The sequence below is a fragment of the Barbatula barbatula genome (assembly GCF_947034865.1).
Source record: "Barbatula barbatula genome assembly, chromosome: 11".
Classification (NCBI taxonomy): domain Eukaryota; kingdom Metazoa; phylum Chordata; class Actinopteri; order Cypriniformes; family Nemacheilidae; genus Barbatula; species Barbatula barbatula.
In genome coordinates this window covers 19956067-19972542 of record NC_136774.1, presented here as the reverse complement: position 1 = coordinate 19972542, position 16476 = coordinate 19956067, and the positions used below count along the sequence as shown (strand labels likewise).

The following is a 16476-nucleotide window of genomic DNA, read 5'->3' as shown; positions in this document are numbered from 1 at the left end:
ATGTAAATGTAAAACACGAAACATCGCCGTTTTAGCAGCACATTTGACTAAAATCATCATTTTTATATGGAATGTTTTGTCCTGGAGGGGATATAGCTGCAGGGTCAGTCGGGTACAGGAATAGTGTGGATCGGGGGGATTCTGGGGGGCGGCAGTCAGTGCAATCGGTGTCTTTATGCTGTAATTCTAGAGAAGGCAATCACTGGCTGATTAGGGCATTTTCTCCACAGCGTTCTGATTGGACAGACCGAGTTATCTGTGATCCCGTCATCAACATCCACAACTACAACACGCTTCAAACCAAAGCATGCTGGAAACTCGCAGTCTTGTTGATGGACGTTGCTCTTGTCCACTACAAAAAGAAAAAGAGCTGCTCAGTTCGGTACAGCACGCACATTTCAATTTGCTTACAAAAGCTTACTTGCTTTGATACTTTTATTCAAAGAGGCTGACACTTCAAACTACACTTGAGCATTAAACTGATGCCCTTTGCATCAATAACACAATTTCTCACCACAAGACACTAAAACACTCAAATTATGGATTAACCTTTTTACATACATACAGCGGAAAACAATCAATTCATAATATAGGCCTTAATGTAATAAAATAGCAGAAATGAATGCATGAAAGGGTTAAATGTTTATCCTGCCACCTGTATGGACAAAATTCAACTTATTATGTATAGTGCCATATCTTTTCCAGTACAACAAAGCTCCCTTATCAAAGAACCTCTTTATTTCACTTTATAGCACAAATGGATTTAAGATGCAATCATTAAAGGGGCCATACCAGTCAATGGATTCATCCTAAATGAAAGGCCATTTGCATTTATTATAATATATTTTAAACTTTTATAGCACTAATCAAGCAATAACTATTTTATATATAAAAACTAAATAATAAACAATGCAACAGTTCTTTCAATCATCGTTTATTCCCTTGAATTCCCCAATATGCCCTTATTGTAATAACATCCAAGAAAGCATTCATACACTAATCTTAGGCAATGATTCTTCTACCATTTTTTTCATTTAATTAAGAGTGTTGGATTTTACAAAGAGCATTTGATCGTTTCTTTTGAACATTTGGTATTTTGTTTTAACATTTGAATATTCGTTGTGCGTTTTCATACAGTTAAGCATTATTTTTTACAAATTGCATTTAAATGTATTTATTTTGTTTTATTTTGGAATAGGCTACACACTTGTTACACTCGACTACATGGTCTATTCTGCAGACAACTGCAGCTGTCTGAAACATAGGCTGGTATTTGAACAAAAATGATGGCTCGTTTTAAATTCCCGGAATTATCTTATTGTTCAACATGACAAAAACTACACCGAATACGTAAATAAAGAAGAATAAAAACGATCATGGTAATGATTAATTGATTTTTACCCCCCCCCCAAAGTAATAGTTTAGGGCATGGCTCTCACGAATCTGTGTTTTCAACATTTCCCTAAATTACCAAAAGAAGAAAAGGACACGTCAAGAAATAGCGACAATTAAGCGTGAAGAGTTTAATGAGACCCTTCACCTTTGGTTCGCGATGGTTAGGCGTTTGCGCTAAACGTGGCATTTTAATTGCCGTTATTAAATAAATCAATTCTCTTCTTCCTCTGACTCTTCAGAGGTTATGACTGGCAGACGAAATTGATACGTTTGGGGTGAGACATTATTGTGTGAACCGTTTCCGAATCCCTAATGCGGATTTCAAGTACATAATATACTACACGGGGCAACCATTAGGCCTGGTTGTTTTAATAATGACTAGAATGCTTACGTCTAAAGGTAGTCAATGCCATGTCCAAAAACCACAGTGAGGATTTTACCAGCAAGGGAAGTGAAGTTGCACGGGGGATTTACATGGTAAATATTATTTGTACTGTAACTCAATAGCCCATGAATGTTAGAAGAGCTTGAGAGGGCGTGCATTTCCAAAGCGCACTGATAAAAAGGTCAAACCTGTTATATGGATAAATGTTCGATCACTTCATTTTCCACAGAGATCACCAGAAGTTAGGAACGACCGACCTGATCTGAATTCTCAATCTGCTTTACCTCAAACCATGACATCTGATGCTGTCCAAGGCAAAGCAGTTTGCGCAAGGTGCAAAGAAGACATCTTAGACCGGTATCTCCTCAAGGTGAGAACTGCCTTTTCCTTTGAAAGAATTCAACATTACTGTACATTACACATGACATTGGCCAAATGCATGTTCGGGCATATAGGAACCCATACTGTATAATAGTCAAGTCAAGCATGAAATGTTTTAGCAGCTTCTAACCTAAACATTGTTGGTTCCATGTAGGTAAATGAACTGTGCTGGCATGCGCAATGCCTGTCATGCACCGTGTGCCAAACGACCCTGAGCGCGCACGCGAGCTGCTACATCAGAGGAAAAGAAGTCTTCTGCAAACTAGATTACTTCAGGTACTTCTGATAACAAGAGAAACGTATGAAAGTAAAAATGCATCAATGTGTTTGTTTATACCAAACCTAATCGTGGTTGACAGGAGATATCGGAGGTTGTGCTCGTGTTGTGGGGAGACGGTTCGGTCCACGGACTGGGTGCGCAGGGCAAGGGGAAACGTTTACCACCTGGCGTGTTTCTCCTGCTTCACCTGCAAGAGGCAGCTGTCCACGGGCGAGGAGTTTGCTCTGGTGGGTCAAAAAGTGTTGTGCAGAGCGCATTACGACAGCGTGCTGGACAAAGTTAAAGGGGCCGTTGCAAAAGGTGAGAAGTGCTGAGTGCGTAAAGCGCAAATGGGACAGACTTTAACGCATTGATTTACAGTATTTGTATTGTTAAAAAGTCTAGCAGTTGTAAAATCCACAGTTAAACATTTCATTTTATTGCTAGTTATACTGGTGTATTCCAGATTGATATAAAAAAGGAAAACACCTATTCGGGGTGAACAAATCAGATTATGGTGTGGATTATGGTAAATATTCTGCAATATTTATGCAATGAGGTGATTTGATAAAAAAAAATATTTAATCTGTAAAAACATTTCCAGGGAAAACATTTTGCCCCGATGAATACGACATGAACCAAAAACCATCCAAAAGAGCGCGCACCAGTTTCACCTCAGATCAGCTGGAGGTAAATGTGTAATGCGTTTTTAAGAATTTAAAGCCAAATGAGATTTAAGATGTGACATTTATATCTATTTTTTTGCCTTGCAGATCATGCAGAATCAATTTGCCCAGGACAATAATCCAGACGCACAGACGCTTCAGAAACTGGCGGAACTAACTGGACTCAGTCGCCGCGTAATTCAGGTTAGGCATAGTTTTAATATAGTATGAATTGAGATTTACACATACCATGCATTACAGGGGTCATGAACGTGCTTCATATTTTTTGTGCAATAATGAAATACGTCATGTTAAAGTATAAAGTGAATTTTTGTACATGCTGGAGTTATGATCCTAAGGGCATTTAACAAAAACTGTACGTTTTATATAATAATGCATTTTCACTCTTGGCAGGTCTGGTTTCAGAACTGTCGGGCCCGACATAAGAAGCACATCCCTCCACAACATTCAGCACCTCCTAACAGGGGTCTGTCTGCTCCGCAGCCGGGGAACATCTCCGAGCCCACCCACCTGAATTACACAATTCATGGGGTCCCCAGCATACCTCGATTTACAGCGCTACACTCCTGCATTGACAGTAAGAAAATACACCAACAATTAACAGAAACATTCTTTTTAGTGAGTATCCAAAAGAAATGTCAGTGCACTAGGAATTATGCAGGGTAAATAATATTGATGAGAATTTGTGCCTTTCTTAATGTGCCTTTATGTCTTCTGTTTCCAGTGCACACACCATCATCTCTGCACTATCAGCCTTTACTGTCCCACCAATTAACATCTACCCATCAGCAGTAGCTAAAACTTCAATCACTTGCCCTCCCTCCCTCCCTCTCTTTCTCTGGCTCTCCTATTTTCATTCTCTCAAGACATGATTTTTTTATTCTTCTAAAGTGCATATTCTACAATACAATTGTTGGCAAAAAAACATCTGTGACACCATAACTGAAAACATTTGGTTTGCCGGGGTACCTTCAATACAAGGATTGTTATCAATACAGCACAAGCAGAATTTTAGTGTTGGGTTGTGTAAAACTGCATAAATTGTTGCACTCAATTCAATGCAAGAATGTTATCAACAGAATGTCTGGTAAAATATTTTTTTATTAATAATGTATGTTTAAAGACAACTGCTTATTTATTATTTTAAGTTCCGATTCCATGTGGCATAAATAAATATAAACTGTTGTTGCATCACAAACTCTTTATTTATGAAACTTATTGTCGCATGCGCTCAGATTACATTATAGAACCTTATGCACTGCAAAATGGCTTAAGTTCACAAAAAATAAATGATTGGCACACAGTAAATTACAAAGATAATTAAAGGGTTACAAAATGGTTTGAGAAAAGGAAGATTTTTTTATGACACCTTTAGAGACTCGGCGCTTAAACTTGGACTACTAAAGATATAGTTTGGCTGAATAACATTCCAGCACATGTTTTTACAAGAGTACATTGAAACGTTGTTTAAACAACACTGAACTGGTTAAGAATGCATTTTCATTCAAATATTCCTTTCAAACTATAAAAAAGAAACAATTTAAATAAAATATTTTTGCATCATTTGCATAAAAAAGTAATTCAAACATTATCAAAAAAATTGCTCGCAAATGTCTTCATTTAATCTACATGTATATATGAGCAAAAATAATTCTAAATCACTACCAATAGTTAGTAACACTTAATAATAAAAATATTCAAGTGTGAGCAATGAAGGCAGACTCTAAAGTGAGGGTTGTAATCTCACTGATCAAGAACACTCGATCTGACAAGAAACTCTGAGATAAATGGATGTATAACAAACACAAATAAAATTATGAAGGAATAAATACGATGATACGCTCTGCACAGCAGAAAAGTGCTCATATCAACATGTGGTTATATTTAAGAGTTGTGAGCTGCGTGTTAAGTCACTCGAACTGCAATGATAACTCAAAACAAGTTAGGCATAATTCATTTAGTGAATGGCGATTTATCGAGTCGCCTGTCATTTTCTCAATATGAGAGAAGTGGAAGTTTCACCCTACAGGGGTGTGAACGCAAGCGATATTCATATATAGAACAGAAAATGACTCCCTCTCTCTAAACGGCGGCGAGGAAGTAAAAAGGAGTAAATTATCTTCATCAAATAGATCATTAAAAGCATCTAAAAGTCATGCAACAAACTCGCGATATGACACCCACGTTTATACAACACTGTATAGTTGTAAGAAAAGCTTCTAATTTGTAAACAGAATCTGTAGACCTTTTTATTTGAGGCTTTCTGCACTCATTTCTTAGGGAAAAATCTGCTGAATATATTTAAACATTGAAAAATGTGTTAAAGATCTAGCGGTTAACATTAAGGAGGATCTATTAACATAAATACAATATAATAACTATGTCGTCAGAGGCGTATAAAGACCTTACATAATGAAGCGTTTTGTTTTTATAACTTAGAATGAGCTATTTCTGTCTGCATACACCGCTGGTCACCTAGCAGACTGTATGACACTCTTATTTGGTCCCAGAAGACACAAACATTCACTCAAATTTGTGAATAATTAAGCCACAGAGCTGTGTGTGTCTGTGTGTGCGTGCTTGCTTATGTATGACCGGTCACCATAACTGAAACCCTCACATTTGTACATTTGGCCTTAAAATACTGCTTTGTCTGAAGTTACCAGCCTTTAAAGTCAATGCCTTTTTCGGTCTCTCTTTCCACCTCTGATTTTCTCCTCTGGCCTCCTGCGGTTCTTCTTGTTGAGGATGGCCCGCAAGCTGTTGCCCATGTAATAAGGACGTGACGCTGAGCCGTCGTTCTTCTCCAGATCACTCACTGAGGACAGGAGCACAAGCACGGTTAATGCCGACCAATCATTGTTGTGAGTTTTGCACCAGAAGAGAAGCCTGGGAATTGTTCATAAAGAAAACTACACAGAAAGTTACCATGAATGTAAAACTTTAAGTGTATATTTCTAATTTGCTTTGCATACAGAATGTAATAAACCATACTGACATATAACCTATAATACAACATATTGCATATTCAAAAAAAAAACATTTACAGTATTTAATTCAGCTTTATTCTAATGGGGAAAAAACACATTTTCAGTTATACAAAACATCACCCGTTAAAAAACTTTTAACTCGTACTAAACCTGACAGAGCATACAAAAATAAAAAAATGGCTTTTAAGTTCCTTGTGAATTTGACTTTAAATGGATTTAATAGATTGCAAAGAACCAAATGAAGAGTACCAAACTTCTTTGTAAATCTAGGCACATGTACTAAATATTGCCCTTAAAACATCTTAAAATTCACAGAATCTATCAAATGGTTACAATAGAATTTACAATGTAACTTATTCTGATAACCTAAAAAGCGATATTATCTTATTACATTAAATGCATGTGGAGTAAAAACCAAATGCATATCAATGTACTGCATTAGACTGATTCCATTAAATCAAGTTTTGTATACAAAATAGGGTGAAGCAGATCATAACAGAGAGAAAAATCATCCTAAAACCCTTTGCATTACGGTCATTATTGGTTATAACAGCTTTAGCAATCCTTAATTCTGTCCATATCTCTTCAAAGACAAACAATAGGTAAGGCAATGATAGACGTGACTCCAGCAGAAAGAAACAGAAGAGAAGTATGGAAAAAGTACAGCAAGTAGGCGAGAGCCAGCCAGCGTCGGCAGACAGTTCCAGGGAGAGGAGATCACTTCTATAAATGCTATTGGCTCATGATTCCGTATCCCAGAAGGCTCTGCACTGCTGCAGGACAGATGCAGTGCGCTTCGGTACTACAGTATGCTTCCCGCTAAGATCTAGTTTCAGGACACTGCGTACTTTTTGCCTGCACCGTCCTCTTTTTTAAGTATCCTGTGCAGTCCTGGAGGCATGTAATATGGTTTGGAAGGACTGCCATCGTTCCTTTCAAGATCTTCACCTGGAGGACGTCCCGTCAAATCAGACGGATCAAAGAATGATAGATAAAGGAGGAAAGACAGCAAGGGAGTAAAGAGAAAGAGAGTTAGTGAGTAGGTTAAGACGAGGAGAGATCTGAATTATAATCAGAGAGAAAACAGATATTTAAAAGGAGGACGAGATAAGAAAGACCAGCGAGTATATATTACAGGTGAAAGTCTGTATATTAAACATATAACTGGTATTTAGCATTGATGATGGTCAAACACATAACCAGCATGAGAATATTGTATACTGCATGTAGAAAAGTGTACTTACAGAAGCAGAGGAACAATGTATCCACACACATTGCATAAACGTTGAAGAATCCATGTGCAATCATATAGGATCCAAATATCACAGTCTGTGAACATACAATGAGATAAAGATAATTATACCCTTAAAAAAACAGAGGGGGTCTGAAAACTATTACTCAATGAATACAATTTAAACAACAAAGCAAAGACTAATTCTTTCACTCACCAGCAGAGGGACCCAATAGTAATTTAATGACGGCACCCTTTCCTGGATTACAGGTATTCTGCGGGTGAAGAAAAAGAAGGCAAGGGCCCCTGCGAGAACATATTTACAACAATGTAAGAACATCTTTTGCAATAGTATGCGCCAGTCTGGTCACACAGGTCCCTAAATATTTTCAAATATGGCAAGTAATATAACATAGACCAAACAGGTGACTTGCCTACACTCCCTGAGATCAGCAGTTTGCCCAAGAACAACAGAAAATCTGTCACCTTGTCCAGAACAGCAACTCTAGAGAAAACCATACAAAACAAAAACATACTGTAAATAGCGACATAACATAATAACAAGGTGAACAAAACTTTTATAGCAACACTAACACACAAAAACATCCTGGAAATGTTACTGTGACTGAAGATTTCCTTCGTATGTGACAGACAGCTTTGTACTTTCACAATGACTCAAGCATTATAAATATTTAATCCGTGCAGAGTCTTACCGCACCTCATAACATTCCTCATTAACAGAAAGAAAGCATCACGCGCTGAGACGCAGAAATTCTTCCCATAAACCGCCATCTGAGGATGTGAATCAAGAAACAAACAACTTCAAAACACTTACATTGTGCCTTTTTAAAAATGTATGTGATGGTTCACCCGAAAATAAAATGTCTGTCATCATTTATTCATCCTCATGTTGTTCAAAACCTATATACTGTATGACTTAATTTCTGTAGAACACAAAAGATGATATTTTGTGAAATGTCACAGTGGTTTTGTGTTGGGCCATTATTTGGTTACCAATATTCTTCAAAACATATTTTCTCATAAAGAAAGTACGTCATACTTGATACATGAACTATCCCTTCAACCATATTTAATATGATACTTTACTAGCAAATCAAAATTTCCCCATGTTTTACTCACCCTCAATGCATCCTAACTGAATATGGTTTTCTTCTTGAAGAATAATGTAGTCGGAGTTATAATACCACGTATCAATTTACTTCTAAGCGGTAGAATAGGAGTGAATGGGTGTTGACTTTTCGAAGCTCCAAAAAGTGCATCCATCGATTAAAAAACTGCTTGACGCAGCTACGTTGTCTTAACTAAGGTCGTCTGAAGCAAAACAATGTGTTTGTTTAAGAGAAATATCCATATTGACAGCGCTATTAACGTTGATGTCTAGCTTCCGTCATCTCTCGAATGCATGTGAACCTGAGGCTTGTTTTTTTGGAGCTTCGAAAAGTCAACACCCATTCACTCCCATTCTACCACTTGGAAGTAAAATGATACTTGGTATTATAAATCCGACTGCATTATTCTTCAAGAAGAAAACCAGATTCAGTTAGGATGCCTTGAGGGTGAGAAAAACATGGGGAAATCTTGATTTGGCAGTCAAGTATCCCTTTAACCAACGGCATCAGTATTGTTATGAAATTTACATTTGCCTCACCATAATGTAAGCGTTCCTGTTCATGAACTTGATGAAGTGCTCAAGGCACCAGAAACAGCATTTGAGGCAGCACAGAAGGAAGCGCGCAAACGTGTTGTGAGCACCTGCGACAAGATGTATAAACATGACAACAAACCGAAAGAAATATGCATTGTACTTCAGTAATAATGACAGGGGACCGAACCAGCCAATGCGTAAACATCGCCAAACGCCATATATTGACTGTCAAACACTGCATACTAATGTAGATTTATACCTTTCAGCTTGTGGTCGAGATACTCCAGAATGATCCGGATGAACTGCACGACGGACAAGATCAAAGCTCCAAATGCAATGGAGCCAGTGTGATACCTGGAACAATCAATATTTAGATTTGAGAGTCAATATTTAATTTCAGATCTAGTGGTCTCAAACCATGTGTTACACATTAGGAATCCACAGTCTACCCACTGAAGGCAACATACTTTAAAGCTCTGCCAAAGGATGAAGCCAGGGGGAAGGGTGGGATGTCTGCTGGCTTCCTCAGGGCCCAGTAGTAAGAGGCAAAGGCCCCGGCCAGGGTGCACTGGCCCAGGGCGATGGTGAAATTGGCCAGCCAGAGGAAGACAAATAAATTACAGAGCTGAAATGCAAAAATGTATCGATGGTACCAACTCTCCCCGCCGTAAAATGCAAATGTACAATGGGAGCCCGGACACAGCTTGGTCACGTTTGATTGTCCGAAAGTCTGAAACATTGTAGAGACACACAGTCAGATTCAAGGTTCAAAGTCTTTACAGTACTAAGATAATTCACATTTCACAATTCTTTAGTGACAAGTAAAATCAGTTTATTTCTGTATCTTAGATAAATCCAGATGCTAAGTTCCAGTAGTGGTAATGTTTACCTTTGGGTCACATGTGAGGTTGGTATACTTGCAGCCGGGTAGTGTTGACATTACTTTGTACACTGCATCAACGGAAGATGCCAGAAACCTGAATTAAGCTGTGGTTAAGGACACAACATCTGTAGCCAACTCTTAAAAGATACAGTATGTGATTTCTGAGCCGCTAGCAGCAACTCGGCATATTCATAAATTGGGAGAGGAAAGAATACTAGGTAAAACAAATTATTAAAAAAATAACAATGCAAGAGCATAAACACCCAGAAGCATAAACCCAGTCCAGTATGCAAGTTACATTGATATTTGGATACACAGCTGTAACAGCCCAGTATGCAATACAGAGAGCCAACAGGAGGAAGGTGATGATGGGATAAAACAGTGTTGACATAATGCAACCAATCGCCCTGCAGCAAAGAAAGACAGAAAATAAACATTTGACTGTTTTGTTGCTGGAATTCTACTTTTCTTTGCATTCTCATGCACTGCTGTTTTAAAAAGACAGATAGAAAGAAAAAATATAGAAAGACTAAGAAAGAAAGAAAGAAAGAAAGAAAGAAAGAAAGCCTATGAAACACTAAGAAAGAACAAACAACAGAAAAAAAGAACAAAAATCAAAAGAAAGAACGAGTAAGCGAATTAACAAAGGTATGAATGAGCAAGCAAAAGAAAGAAAGATCAGAACAGACAAATGAATGAGCAAGCAAAAGAAAGAACAGCACAAACTAATGAACGAACGAGCGGAAGAAAATACAAAAGAAAGAAAAAAAAAAGAAAGAACGAGGGAGCGAGCGAACGAACGATTGAGCGAATTAATATACTAATGAATGAGCAGGCGAAAGAAAGAAGAAAGAACAGCACAAACTAATGAACAAACGAGGGGAAGAAAATACAAAAGTAGGAACGTCTCAATGGATGAAAGAAAAAAAACCTAAAGTAAAAAAGAAAGAACGAGGGAGCGAGCGAATGAACGAACGACTGAGCGAATGAATATACTAATGAACGAGCAGGCGAAAGAAAGACAATTAAAGGAAAGTAAGAAAGAAAGAACGATAGACCGAGCATTAGAATAGTCGGGCGAGTGAGCGAAACAAAGAAACTTACTTGCTCCCCTCCTTCAGAAGAGCGATTGCAATACGAACTCTGTTGCGCAGAAATATCAGCACTAAGATGATGACGCCCTCAATAACAGCCAATGAGATCACTGTGGGGAAATATCAATCTGTCAGCCATTTCCATCAAAGCGAACAGCACAGCTGCACTGCTCATATTATGAGAAATAAAACCTCACTGAATATCAGCCATGTTTGACTCAGCTGCAGGTAAACCCTAAAGTCAGTCTGAAATCCAATGTCTGAGATGGTGACATCAGAGTCCGGCTTTCCCCTCAGTGAACTGTATTCCCAGTAACAATGCCATATTCCTGTGAAAGACAGAAAGCAAACATGAAACAATCACAATAGAAGATTGTTTAACAGTTTCATTTGAACTGTTCATTTTCAATTGTTAAAATGCTTAATATGCAGGGACGACTGAGCTATGGTGAAACAATAGTAACAGAGAACGTTTATGAAAGCCCTACAAAGCTTGACAAACATTCAGGGCGTTTAAGAGAGATGTTACGATTAATATTATATTTAATATATAATAGAGTTTTGTTCTGAATGTCACCGACCATATCCAACTGCAGCGATGACCCCAAAGATGACCAACCAGAAAAGAACGCCAGCTGTGAACCTCAACAGCAGAATAAACAGGAGACTGACCAGCATGCTTATCACCAGACCTCTGAAAACACCCAGAATTACATAATATATGAACTAAACACGTTATAAATATATACACGAATATATGTGTATAAAATTAAGCACAAGTCCTTAGTTAGTGGAACAATGTGTTAAAAACACAGAGCTACAAAGAGTTTTAAAGTCAAACACTAATGCTAACAGATTTAGTAAGAATTACACCTACATTAGGATCCAAAACCACGAGCTGGCATAATCCTCAAAGATCTTGGTGCCCACCTCCTTGGCATCCAGCAGGCTGGTTATCCCACTGTGAAAGAGCAATCAAACAGTCAGAGATAATACATAAAGATGCATTACTGACCATACAGAGCAGTTTATGAGGAGTTTATTCAACCACGGTGGCTGAACTCAATGTCTCTCATAAACGTGCCATATGCAATAAAATCCTTTAAAGGTCCAGTGTGTAATTGTTTGAAGGATCTATTGACCGAAATGCAATATAATATACATAATTATGTGTTTAGAGGTATACAAAGACCTTACATAATGAAGCTTTTACTACCTTAGAATGAGCTATTTCTATCTACATACACTGCGGGTCCCCTTACATGGAAATCTCCATGTTGTTTCTACAGTAGCCCTAAATGGACAAACTGCTCTACAGGGCGTGTTTCGTAAATGTGTTATATCCTTCAGCAAAGAAGCAAAAACGCGATGCCATCATTGTCCAGTGAGAGCCGGCGTAGTGCTTCGAAAGAAAGGGGTGGAGTGAGCCGTTGGTTTAATTTGTAACCTCACCACTAGATGCCGCAAATGTATTACACTGGACCTTTAAAACTAAAGCACTAACACTCACCACAGCTGGTTATTAGGGATCTATAGCGGGTCAGGTGGATGTTCACACAGATGCAAGAACATCAACTTTGATCTGTTATCCTCCATTCATGAAAAACAATGGGTTTACAAAGTGCAGTAACTACACAAAAACTGAAACTGCCTTCAAAGTTTTTACACCAGCCTGTCATTGCAACCAGTTGCTGCAATTTTGACACCCTTGTTTCTCTGAAACGGGACAAAATTGAACCAGGAGGCTGGTCGAAAGACAGAACAGATGTTACGAAGCCCATTTCAAACCATATCTTAATTTTGACCAAAGGTGTAGTTATTGCACTTTGTAGGGTAGTATAGATCTTAGCATTAGTAAAATATATATTTAGTTAAGTTAAAGTAGAAGTGACTCTTGGGTAGCTCAAAATGATGTGCTCATCATGAAACCTGATAAAATGTCTCTACAGCATAGAAACCATTAGGCTCTGTTCCAGCTCTCGTTGAGAAACACAATCAATCTGGTTAAAACTTTTATGAAGAACAAGTTCACTTGAAAATTCCTTTATCTTTTACTCATTTACTCACCCTCGTGTCATTCTAAACCTGTATAAAGACGATATTATGAAGAACGTTGATAACCAAACAACGCTGGACACCAAAACTATTGAGACGCTTCTCTAAATATCTTCTTTTTTGTTCCACAGAAGAAAGAGCCCTATACAGGTTTAAGCTACATGAGGATGAATATACAAAGAATACAAATTCTTAAAAACCTACTTAAAGGGATACTTCACCCTAAAACTTTCATTTACTTGCCCTCAGATTGTTCCATACCTGTAGCATTTATACATTTCTTTGTTCTACAGGTTTGAAACAGTCTGAGGGCGAGTACATGATGACAGAAGTTTCATTTTGGGTGAACTTTCCCTTTAAAGGAGGTAAATGACTCCCTTTATTTGGCCTTATGCTAATTTAAGCACAGTGATGTCCGAAAGGCAGTCGGATTTCATCCTTGGCTTTGATGTGGTCCAGACGTTTGCGTTTACGCAGATGTTTTGGTTCTGACACACTTTTCTGCATGCGCAGAATGTGCTGCGAGGGAGGTTAGTTTTAGATAAGCCGAGATAAGACTGAAACAAACAGTAGGCGTTTTAGTATCTTGCTGCATGGCGGTAACCTTGCTACAAAAAAGAAGCTTTGAGCGCGTTACAAAAACAAAAAGGGTGAAAAGACCTTGACTTTCTGCAATCAGGTGAAGAGTTACTTTCAGAAGCCATTTGAGGACAACAGCATTGTGTCTGTTTTTGTAATGGAAAAATAACCGGACCTAAACCCAAAAGTTGTCAGTTATTGCCATTCGTGGTTTTATACGCACAGGTTTTTAGCGTGGGCTCTCACCAAAAGCATTCAAATTAGTGCTATTATAGGAGCAGCAAACCCATGCAAACATGCGTAGCTTGACTATTCCACACGTCTGAAAAGGCCAGACACTCTCTGACCTTTGTAAGACCAAATGTCATACCCAGATAAAACTGTCCCCTCTTGCCTAAATAGAGAGACAGCATATTAAAGAACGAAGGTTGGAAATAGTTTCTTCACCACTGTATCTAACTTACCAACTGCAGATATTTGAATATAAGCAGCAATATTATATTAAATAATGATTCACGTTAAAATCTTACTTTATTCACTATGCATCATAAGGATAATCAACAGAAGAACATATGGTCAAAAGTAACAGTCATCATTATGGCTACTAATGAAAAAACTGGTCATTTTTAATATATAAAATATTTAATTGATGAATTGTGTCGTTGACCAATCAGAATTAAGAGTGCAAGAACGCAATACAGAATTCAAGACAGATTTGTTTGGATTTGACTTCAAGCAGCACTGGACAGAAGTGCTAGGTGACTACTAGGTGAGAAACAAAACACAGGACTTACTTTGCCGCATCTCTTAGATCAGCAACGCTTCTTGTTTTTCCGTTTCCATCTTTGAAACTTGTTTTGTTGGCGACAGTTAATGTCCCGTTTCTAGTGATGAAATCAGGAAAGCACCTCTGGAGAACTAACAGAATATGAAAATACTTGAGAACCAGACAGCAAAAAAAAATGAAGCAAAAGTAAAATCAAATCAAATGTCGACATTCGCTTTTACAAAGTTTCTGGGGTCATTTTGTGTGCATCTCTGCCCTTGTCAAGGTCTAAATTCCTCATAGGTGATAAGCTGCAGCAATACGTGAGTTTTATTCATTCTGCGCCTTTCAGAAAAGTTAAGGTCACATTGACTTTCTCAGCGTTGACAGGGCAGGTATTTGTGGCATGTTCCTCTTCTAAGCCTTATATGAGAGATGACCAACGAGGCTTAGAAATGATTTAACTTGGTCAAAAAACTTACATGGTCTGCTTGGCACGATCATGGAGGGACAGTCTTCATCCCTGAGCACCTGATCAACAGGCTGTCAAACAAGACAAGGACTAAATATTTAATAACAAAACCCCTCATACAGCATCTGGTTTAATCTGCATGGTACAGTATATCAGTCAGGCCTGGCTCATAGAGCATCACCATACAGTGTGTGCTTCTGTGACTCGGTAGATTCAGACCATTTACGGTATACGTTGATACTTTCGCGCATTGACACATGATTTAATGACTAAATGTGGGTGCGTGCTAGCATCACACATGTGCATAAACGTGTGATCTGCTAGCTTGCAAAGAATGGGTCTTAAAGGGAAAATTCTGTCATCATTTACTCACACTCTTGTCATTTCATACCGGTTTCATTTTGTTTCTTCTCCAGAACACAGAAGATATTTTGAAGAATGTTGGTAACCGAGCAATGGCAATGCTTGCATTGGTTTTGTGACGTATAATAAAAGTTAATGGGTACGCCCATCGTACGGTTACCAACATTGTTCTTTTGTGTCCTGCAGAAAAAATAAAGTCTAACAGGTTTGAAATTATTAAATGAGGACAGAAGTAAAATTTTTGGGTGAACTATCCCTTTAACTGACAAATAACAGATTTCCATAGAAGCAAACATTTCCAAGAAAGAGTATTTAAAGGAGTCATATGACGCGATTTCGTGTTGTCCTGTATCTTTTGTGTTACAAGTTGTTCATGCATATGTTAGACACAAAATTTTACACAAATTTAAGTCTCAAACCAAAAGAGATGTTTTATTTAAAAGCGGAGGCTCATCTGAACCTGCCTAAACGCCTTGTATAAACACACCCCCACATTTCTACATCACTTTGTTAGAAGCATTGAAAAACACCTCCCACAATGTATACGCAAAGAAAGAAGGCGTGTCTATTCTCGCTGTAGTGTTGTTGTTGTTGCTGCCACCGCACACAGCGCTTTTCACAACGATGAGCTTTGATAAAAATCGAGGCGTTTCAGTACGGCAGGGCACAGAGGAGCAACAGTAATGCACGTATGTGAAAACTAATGTATTTTTCTCTCATAAACACACTGTATTACATCAGATACAATGTTCGTTTTAGCCATCCAATATGACCCCTTTAATCTTTGAAGGTGAAGTGTGATGTCATTGCCACTAACTGTACCAAAACCCTCCCAATACATCCAAAATATGTTTTGTAAAACCAATCAAATGCCATACCTTATCAGGATTATTAAAGCCTGCCTTGCAAAATTGCTTGTAATATTCCCAGTAGCTCTTATTGCGTCTATAGCTGTATTGCATGTCTATGTATGTAGCGAATCTGTCCGGGCACTTGGACACGCACAACTGCAGCAACAGAGAAAAAAAATCCATTAACCACAAAAATAAAATCACAAAGAAATGCAGTGCTTTTCAGCTTGGGTGGGGTTTGGGGTACCTGAGTTGTAGGGCACTGGAGGTTAATGAGGACTGCAGGGTTGGCACATTGTAAAATATTGAAGTAGAATAATATGGTTTTATTTCTGTGTGGAGAAAAAGATCGATATGATGCTTAAAATAATCACAGTGAATTACACAATGACCACAAATGACCTTTCAACAGCTCAGTCT

The 16476-nt window shown here is 38.1% G+C and overlaps 2 protein-coding genes across 9 annotated transcripts in view; one reads left to right on the top strand and one right to left on the bottom strand.

Moving 5' to 3' along the window:
- Positions 1–1806: 1806 nt before the first annotated feature.
- LOC306900830 (LIM/homeobox protein Lhx8) lies at positions 1807–3901 on the top strand (the record flags this gene model as incomplete). The annotated part of the gene is given in 9 exon segments (XM_079468143.1): positions 1807–1872; positions 2010–2150; positions 2316–2437; positions 2521–2748; positions 3025–3033; positions 3035–3110; positions 3194–3289; positions 3500–3683; positions 3831–3901. Coding segments are annotated over 9 exon segments (993 nt in total).
- A 392-nt stretch (positions 3902–4293) lies between these two features.
- Positions 4294–16476, bottom strand: part of slc44a5b (solute carrier family 44 member 5b) — a 23027-nt gene continuing 10844 nt past the window's right edge. For 2 of the 8 annotated variants that reach the window (XM_079467953.1, XM_079467952.1), the window contains exons 5-23: positions 16304–16388; positions 16084–16212; positions 14853–14913; positions 14399–14522; positions 13975–13998; positions 11848–11931; positions 11552–11664; positions 11168–11299; positions 10981–11080; positions 10191–10283; positions 9883–9970; positions 9461–9723; positions 9253–9347; positions 8997–9100; positions 8046–8119; positions 7762–7832; positions 7545–7633; positions 7341–7425; positions 4294–5924 (exon numbers count right to left, since the gene is read on the bottom strand). In XM_079467953.1, the coding sequence (XP_079324079.1) occupies positions 5782–5924; positions 7341–7425; positions 7545–7633; positions 7762–7832; positions 8046–8119; positions 8997–9100; positions 9253–9347; positions 9461–9723; positions 9883–9970; positions 10191–10283; positions 10981–11080; positions 11168–11299; positions 11552–11664; positions 11848–11931; positions 13975–13998; positions 14399–14522; positions 14853–14913; positions 16084–16212; positions 16304–16388 (1957 nt within the window). In that variant the 3' untranslated portion in view covers positions 4294–5781. Of the gene's footprint in view, positions 5925–6032; positions 7045–7340; positions 7426–7544; positions 7634–7761; positions 7833–8045; positions 8120–8996; positions 9101–9252; positions 9348–9460; positions 9724–9882; positions 9971–10190; positions 10284–10980; positions 11081–11167; positions 11300–11551; positions 11665–11847; positions 11932–13974; positions 13999–14398; positions 14523–14852; positions 14914–16083; positions 16213–16303; positions 16389–16476 lie in introns of those variants that run through there. The other 6 variants (XM_079467956.1, XM_079467954.1, XM_079467958.1 and 3 more) reach the window with 4 other exon arrangements.